Source organism: Prunus persica, chromosome G2 (assembly GCF_000346465.2).
Source record: "Prunus persica cultivar Lovell chromosome G2, Prunus_persica_NCBIv2, whole genome shotgun sequence".
NCBI lineage: Eukaryota > Viridiplantae > Streptophyta > Magnoliopsida > Rosales > Rosaceae > Prunus > Prunus persica.
Window position 1 is genome coordinate 22,161,982 of NC_034010.1, and position 9,228 is coordinate 22,171,209.

The window sequence follows — 9,228 nt, forward strand, 5'->3', positions numbered from 1 at the left end:
ATAATTAAAATCTTAAAAATCAAAGTGGAAAATTCAATAAACTATAGAAACCAAAAATAAAATTTTGCCTTAGGTGACAAAATTTAATTACCATATCAAAATTATCAGTATATTTGTTAACTTAGATATATTTTTACATATATTCTATTTTAGCTGTAATATGAATACATTTTTGTTAATTTAGGTAGGGACACTAAAAACATTACGTACGTCTTGGGTATGACCGCACACGTGGCGACATTTCGATGTGGTATCAGACTGTGTGCTGGGCAATGGGCATACGGGAAGGGGCATGTGGCAAGTGCAACGCCGTATAATATTAAATTCCACAAGTTTTTAGCTACGTGGGATAATCCAATTGGTTAGAGTGTAAGGGCATGCCCAAAGTTCCTTCATTTTTTTCTCTGGTCAGTGACGTGAGCAGAAGTCTCTCTCCCCCAAAGTGGCCCAACACTGTCCAACTTTGTCATTGTTCTTCATGGTTGTCAAGTATGAGGAAAAGTCTTGTCTTGATCTTCTTTCTTTTCTTTTTTTTCATTATTTTGTTTAAGTTTTGGCATACAATTCCATTTGAAAATGGATAGATCTCTAACTTCACAGAAAGGTCTCCTTTTGCAACCCATACCAAAACTCTAACCCCCAATTTAGGAGCATACCCTTATTTTGAGACAAGAGAATGACAACACATCGGATGCCAAATTTTAGGTATGTTTTAAGGGACTTTGAGATTGGAAGCTCTACCATGTATGACATTTAATTCCAACTACGTTTCGACCGTCAGATTTATAAATGTTGATGATCTAATAATCGTAAAAGTATCATACGTCATATTTGATCTTTTCTAATTTAATTATCAAAAAGTGATTATATGTCATATTTAGTACCATAAAGCTTGTCAATTCAAAATAATTTTTATACACATTGAGATATTGAAATACCATAGCAGCGAGATTGAATACTGCATAAATTGTGGTTGGATCTATCTTAAACTCGGGAACAATTCAGCGGCTAAAACGTGAATTGAACAGTATAAAGACAATTAAAAATTTAAAACGGCTAAGAAATGACATCAAGTGTATCTGTAATCTATAATAATATTATTATAATATTCTACCAACAAAATCTGAAAGGTGCAGGGAAGGATCTAGAGTTTCTAGAGTTTGTCGACAGCAGCGCTGTTACGCTCCTTTTGGTAAACAGAGTCAAAGAAGACGTACTAAACAAGCAAAACCTAATTAGTTAATTTAATATGAGTTAATTAAAAGTGAATCATGTAATCACGTCTTAATTGGAATTATCAGTGTCCCAAGCAATCTACAGGATTAATTAAAAGGAAAAGCTAGGTGGTCATTGTTGGCCATGCATTATAACAATTTGCAAGGGAAATTCAATTTAATTATGAGGCTCATTATTTACTTCTTTGGTGGTCCTCGGACAATGGAGTTGCCAAAAGCGTTGTACAGCATTCCAAGGTCCCGCCCCAAAAAGAATTTCCATACAAAGGTATTTCAAACCAATCACTGCACTATCACGTGACAAAATTAAAATATATAACAATACGTGATTAAATTGAGATACCCGTAAAATGCCATTCCATCAGAACACCTGGTACATACAATGGGATCACAATCGTAAACGAAACCCTACACTTGCAAGGTTGGGGACTTGATCTCGTCCGTAAACGGTACACATCTCCACTCTTCAATATGAGTTTTGTTCAAGTCTTGAACATATTCAAAGAAATTCTAACAGGAAGGTAGAAATGATTTGTGCACATCCCATATCTGCAAATTGGTGCACTTAAGCATATTTAGGTCATAAAATAACACTAAACTGAAACTGAAACTTCCTTGAGGAATGAGTTATACAACCGCCATCCCTTGGAGGAAACCAAAGGATATTATACCTTGTACATTATAAAATACATGCATGTCATATCCGGAGGCTCAAAACCCACGACACAAATCTCCCTACTAGCTGATAATATTATAACAGAAAAACCGAAAATGGAAGTGGAGGGAACCAAAAATAATAACAAAAAAGAACTTTACAACTTTCAGGATGTTTAAAAATGATACAAACCTCAGAAGAGGGAAAAAAAGTCAGAATAATGTTCGGCTTCTTATACTCTCATGTTCGAGTCTAATCAAGCCAGCGTGTAACCCCATCTTCCCCTATGGTGGCCAGAATCTCGATGCTTACTTCCAAAACAGCCTACATTTTTTTTGCATCAATGAAGAATTCTAAAGGTGAGAGGAAGGAAATTGCCAACAATAATAACTATTTTATGAACTTCACATGAAATGAATATATGCACTAAAATTAACCGAGGCAATTGATAACAGTAAAATGTTCAATCGAGGCATTCGAAGCAATTCATCAGAAAATCATTCTTCATTGAATGATAAGCTCAATTTAGCAAGCCAAACAAAGCCCTCACAATTTAGCACATCTAGGATGGGATACAATTATAGCATAGAGTCAGAAATGAGAGGCAAATTCTTACAGTATCAAATCTAATCACCTATGGCTACAAAAATACCATGAGCAAATTTTTTCTTCTTTTGTGGGGGAACATGTTTGGTCAAGCTTAAGGAGACAACTTTATCATGAAAGCATATATAATATAACTACATAAAGTAAAGGACCTTACCAACGGATTTCTACAGTTAACCAGCCTACATTCCTCCAGAGAACCTTCCAACATCCAACTCTCCCAGACATCAAAACTGTGACTGGCAAATACAAATTCCATTCTTCTATTTATCTGCAATGTTAAAATGGCACCTGATTTTAATCCCAAACAGAAGCTGTGGCATTTTAGGATCAATTTGTAATCTCTTTCAAAGTTAAGGACTTCCTGGAATGACAGTTGATAAAAGCAATGTTAGGGAGTTCGAATGCAACCACAGTAAACTAACATTACCTGCAGTAACTTTCCACCAGCAGCAAAAGATCGCAAACCAATTGTGTCCTACAATAAGAAATCAATGCTCTCATATCAGCTAATGAGATCGCAATTAAAAAATTCAGTCACACTAGCCACCATAGATTGCATAATAGGCGACAATTTAGGTCCAAAAGAAAATAAATAAGTTCTTGCATACTAACCTTGCTTCTTGAAACAATGAGGAACTGAGCTGCTGGATCTCTTTTCGATACATTTGACATAGTATCTAGGAACCAACCACCACCTTTAACTCTTTGCCTTGCAACATGGAGAGCAGGACGATCTCTTGCATACAAAGATACAACATACCCATCCTTCAACAGCTCACCAGGCTTTCCACTGAGCCTCCGGCTAGATTTTAGAAGCTGGTCGGAAGGAGATTCTTGCATTGATTCTATGGGAGTTTTCCTACTTCTTAAGTCTTCTGGGGAGGCAAACCGAGAGCTGGAGCTTAATGCTTGATCAGTGCCACTCATAGCCGTGTCTTCTTCCCGCTGCGAGGTACTTTCTTTTTCTTGTGAAGGGTCATCGGATTTTTGCCTGGATTTTTGATGTGCGTGCCTCTTTTTGGCTTTCTTACCTGCTCTGCCTCGTCTTCCATCAGATCGAGTGGCAGTACTTTGAGACAAACCTGAACCTTGGTGCTGGCTAGGAGACTCCTTGGATTGATTAGCTTCTTTCTTCTGAGAGCTTTCTGGACTTGCATGAATGACTTCAGTTGGTTGCTCAACAACGGATAGCTGCAAGCTACTTTCTCTGTCCAGTTTATCTGACCCTTCATTTTCATCACCTATTTCACTTTCATCCTCTTCATCCGATACAGCATTTTTTGGAACAATCCCATCAAAGAAGAATGACTGCAATATGGAGATAGCTTTCTCCCTTATTTCCAACCATACTTCTTCACTATAATCTGCACTGTGTGGAAGTATCAAAACATTGGGCATCTCCTTTACCTGAAGTAAACCCATGACAAGATATCTTAGCATCACCCTGATATATCAAATTTTGATGTTCCAGGAGTGCATCACTCATATATGGGTAGCCATAATATACAACGAGGAAGAAAGAAGAAAAATACTATCAGAATATACGATCATCCAGAAGCAAGTAAAATTTCCATCCCTTTCCCCCTTTCACAGAGGGCACATGTCAACCAAACACCATGTGGTTTCATAGCAAGGGCTACAAAGCCATGTGTCAGTTCAAAGGCAGTTTTGGCTAACAATGCAAATGCAATTTTTCTACTATGATAAGCACAATCCACATCCAATAATTCAGAAACCAAGCACCCAAGACTGATAGGAGATGAGAAACAATTTTTTTTTCCCTACAATTAGGCAAGGTGGCAATCAATGAGAAGATATAGTACAAGGCTAGAACAAAAACATCCACAGACATACACATACTTTGCATGTCAGCATGGACAGTTTGCAACAAAATTTGATCTACAGATTAGAGCTCCAAGGCTATTTGATGAGAAAGTCTGGACCTTTTAACAAGACAAGAAAGCAGGAGACCACTCTGGAAATGGAACAAAAAAGGAACTAAACTAAATGGATAAATGAAAAGCATGCTGAAGCAATCAAGTACAAGTATTTGCTCAGAAATTGACACAGCCTATGTTAGCAAGTCCACAACCCATAACCAGTTAGCATACCCATGCTTCCATCCATTGTGGGCCTTCAGCACCATCCAAAGCACACCCAGCTAAGGTTCCATCAATCAAAAGCTGTTTCACAAAACAATCATCCAATAGCTGACTGCTCCCCGTGTTTACAAGAAATGCTCCTGCACAAGAAAACTACATATCATTCCACGCTAATATAAAATATAAGGGACCAAAAAGTTCCTTAAACACAGACCAAAATGAGGATAAATGTACCAGGCTTTACGTGCTGTAAACATTCAGCATTGAGAATCTGAACTGTTTCATTTGTCAGAGAACAGTGAAGTGAAACAAGGTCACTTGCAGCCAGTAAATCATTAAGAGTATCCATTCTTCGGGCAGCAGAAGGAAAGCTTATGGAAGACCTGCTCACTTTTCCGTTCACCTGAGATATCATGTTTCAGGCAAAAAGTTTAAAGAAAAAATAATAAATTCAACCTTAAGAATCAAATGTGAGACGCAAAAGGTAGTTTGAAACTAGAAAATACACAATGTCAATCTCATTCAATTACCACCAATGAAAGTGGAAAAACAAGTTTATTTTCACATAAAGTTTCATAAAGTTCACAGGTCACTTCAATTTTGACGAATATATAGTGAAAAATATTTAAAGATACTACAAAAAATTACTTTTCAGAATTCATATGAATTTGAGGCTAGTAGCAAGTACCACACAACAGCCAAAATACCCAATAAGTAAATAAGTAAAAGTACACAATTTCATAAGTTTCCACAAGTAATGCATTCTACTTTGATAAGACCTACCCAAATCCGTCCCAAAATAAATATTAAAGAAGCGCACTTTAAGCTTGAAACATCACAATGAATATATCTAAACTTTTTTTTCCCATCTGAATACATTTTAAGCTCAGAACATAGATTAGGACAGCACAAACATAAATTCCACCACATTTCCATCATACTATGCTTCAGTAAGCATAAGAAGAACATTGTCTCTCGACAAAATTAATATGAACTATGAAAGCACATTCAAATGTTACATATTTCACATTTTAGATACTCCGTGTTAAACCACTCAACCTTATTCGATTCACAAACTTCAAAATGAAGCACATTTTGTGCTACTAAACATCAACTGCAACAGCCAATTATGAAAGACAGAGAGGTAGATATGATCGAAATGGTACCTCTACATCTTGAACATCGAAATAGAGCACACTCATTTTGAAAGCCAAGCTCCTAGTAGCCAGAGACCTCGCCGACGCAGATCTACCGATAATCCCCAAAACCAAACCACGACACCTTCTCATCCCACGGCACAGCGGCTGGATCGAACCAAGCCACCCTGAAGCCGAGAGTGCGTGGCGGGAGAGCATGTGCGTACGGCGCAGCAAGCCGAGGAAGAGCGCCATGACCGTGTCGGCGATCTCCTCGGCGCGCGATGTATCTACGTGGACGAGCCGGAGACCGAGGTCGGCGGCCAAGGCCGAATCGACGGCGCGGTCGGCTGAGCCGAGGCAGAGGATGAGCTGGTAGGGCCGGAGGCGGCGCTGGGCGGCGCGTGGGAGGTAGGCAAGGGACTGTAGGAGCACGGCGGATGCCGACTCGATCCTTCCGTCGGCAAGACGACTGAGCGGCACGTGCTCGACGGCGGCGACGCCGGACAAGGAGTCTTGCTCCATGGCGAAGTCATCGATGCAGTTGAGAGTGACGACCAGGGGGAGCGATGAGGGTGAGGTCGTAGGGCTGCTACGGTGGGGCATTGTCGCAGGGGATCTGAGACCGGTGCTGGCGCTCATCGTTTGGGTTGGTGGTGGCGGGTTAGGGTTTATGATTGTAAGTTTGGGCATTTCTGGTGGTGGTTAAGATTGGGGAGAGCTTCCATTGCTTTGCTGGAGAGAGTTGAGAGCTTCAATTCAAGTGTCCAGTGCTGAGATCCAGTGCCCCCTAGTCGTCTTCGGCTTTGCCGCTCTGTTTACTCATCACATACCCTTGTCATTTTACATAATTCTGCCCATATCCCCACCTTTTTTTTTGCTCTTGTTTTTTGGGGGTGTTTATTCTGCTTCTAAAGCATCTAGTATCTCTACGTACCACGGGCCAGCAGCACTTTAAGGGGTCGTTTGGCACGGCGGATTGTCATGGATTGGACTAAATTCTGGGACTGTCTTGGATTAGTTCGGATTGGCCTAAGCTGGATTAAGTACTGACCTACGTTTGGTGCTGCGTCGGACTAAGAAGCTGGATTGTAAAAATAGTGAAGACCTATGTTTGGTGGTATGTCGGACTAAAAAATAATTTTTTTAATATTTAAAAATAATTTTTTAAATAATTAAATGTAAGTTCTTTTTTGTTATTAGAATTCACATGTACATTTCTTTTCCTCCAAACCAAAGACTTTTTGTTTGTTATTAAAGTTATAAGCATTGTTTGTGCAAAATTGAGTATTGTTTGTTATTTCTTTTCCTCCAAACCAAAGACCTTTTTTTTGTTATTAAAATTGAATATTGTTTGTTATTAAGGTTAGTGTTGTCTTATGAGTATTGTTGTTATTTTAAATTTTAAATTTTAAATTTTATTTGTTTGTGCAAAATTAAGGTTGTTATGAACAATATCATGTAGTATTGCCCATTGCATATTAAAAACCATATATAAATTTAAATACATCCATACATCAAATATATATCCAACACTTCCATAAATCACAAATTTTCCAACCCCACATATGATCCATACTTGTGTTTAAGCAACATACTAGCAACAAAGTACATTTAAAATGAAGGGAGAATGCTTATTTTTTTTTAAAAAAAAAAAGCCACTCTAATATATGACTTGCTCATTCCTCTCGAACTTTGTCCAATTGCGTTTTGGTGTAGGTGTCATTCCGTTTCATAAGTCTCACATACTGAAATAAACATGAAAAGAGCATATAAAATGGAAACATAAATAACAGGAATATGAACATAAGATTAAAAAGTATAAGGTACTAAATTTGCATAAGATATCACTTCAAATCGCCTCATATACAGATTTGCAAAATCATATTGGTGAGCAGTTTATACTCAAGATAAAATTGAGATTTCATCGTATAACTCAACCAACACAAGAATTTTCCAAAATCCATATATGAAAAATCATATTCTTGAGCAGTTCATTAAAAAAAATCAGATTTCATATTATAACACAACCATCCAGACACTAATTGCCCAATAATCTTTTCAGTCATACTCAAAATCACTTGTAGATTAGAGATTAATAATTCAGTTTAATATTATAACACAATTTGCATAACCATACCTTCAATCTCTCAACTGACAAGCAAGTTCTCAACAAGGTATTGCAATAATATCCGCATTCCATAATCAGATTACAAACAAGAAAGGAATACAACTCCAAAAACAAAATTATTATAGGGTCAATGAGGTAAATTTTCAACCCTAAGAATAACAAAACAAAATCTTTGAATCTAAACAGAACAATGTTAGTAACAGAACAAGATTCTTAGCCCATGTGTAATCAAACAATAGTGATAGCGACCACTCACCATCCACAATATGCCTATGATGATATCCTTACAGTAGGTGTGCCTCCAACAGGTCCTGTTTGAATACCATGATCCAACTTCATTTTATTTTAAATAAAAAAAAAAGAATTTATACCAGGAAAAGCAAAAAACACAGAAGAACAAAAACAAGAGTGGCCAAGAAGTTCACAGGAACACCAGAAAAACAAAACACCATGATCTGCAGACTAGTGTTAGGCATGACTAGTAATTAGTGAGCCAAATATAGAGCTAGGTAGGTTTTTGAGTAAGTGATTTTACTATGCCAAATAGAGCAATGGAGAAACTAAAATTTCACTAACCAACTTGGCCTTCAAGCCCATTCAATGATTCAAGCAGTGACAACAAAACATCTCTACAACCAAGCATAAATAGCTTCACTGTAATAATCCAATATGATCCAAAAACTACAATATAACAGAGGAAACAAGTACTTGGCTCACTGATCCAAACAATGGAAACAACTGAAACATTTAAACCCACATAGATCCAAACAAGCTAATATGCCCTGCTAAACAAAAGTTTAACTTAAAAAAACCAGGATACGACTCTAATTTTTGAAATAGATGTCCATTTTTAGAAATAGTATAGTTTTTGAATTGCAATCCAAAACAAAGAAATTTCTCACAAAAATACTACAGCAAAAGTGAAGCAAAATAAGAGAAGAGATGGAAGGGCTCTTTGAATCATCATCCACCGTAACTAAGCAAGAAAATCTTTCCCCCAATTATAAATGCAATTAAATTCAAAGATTCTTGGGAAATTTTGAAGAGAAAAAGAAATAGTTGGGCCACAGTTTTCCTTTAAATTTGTTAATTTTCTTTGTTTCTTTAATTGAAAAAAATTAGTTGGATTTACTTATGAAATAATTAAGTTCAAATAAAAATAAGAACATAAAATAGTAGAGGACAAATAAGGAAATTAAGAGACGAACTTTAATACCTCTCTCTTTTGGTTACGAATGATATCAGTTCCCTTCAAAATGCTTATAGAACACGGCAGCACAATCGGCCTAATGATGAGACAAAGCTGAACTGCTACTACTTTTTTTTTCTTTTTCTTTTTCCTTTGAAAGTAAAAGCAAAA

The 9,228-nt window shown here is 37.1% G+C and overlaps 1 protein-coding gene across 1 annotated transcript; it reads right to left on the bottom strand.

The window, feature by feature from the left end:
* LOC18784848 (C-terminal binding protein AN) lies at positions 1,796-6,695 on the bottom strand. The gene is made up of 7 exons (XM_020556813.1): positions 5,768-6,695; positions 4,836-5,004; positions 4,611-4,741; positions 3,112-3,906; positions 2,927-2,974; positions 2,654-2,767; positions 1,796-2,214 (listed from the first exon to the last, which is right to left on the bottom strand). The coding sequence occupies exons 1-7, from the start codon at positions 6,428-6,430 to the stop codon at positions 2,143-2,145; spliced, it is 1,992 nt and encodes a 663-aa protein (XP_020412402.1). The 5' UTR covers positions 6,431-6,695; the 3' UTR covers positions 1,796-2,142.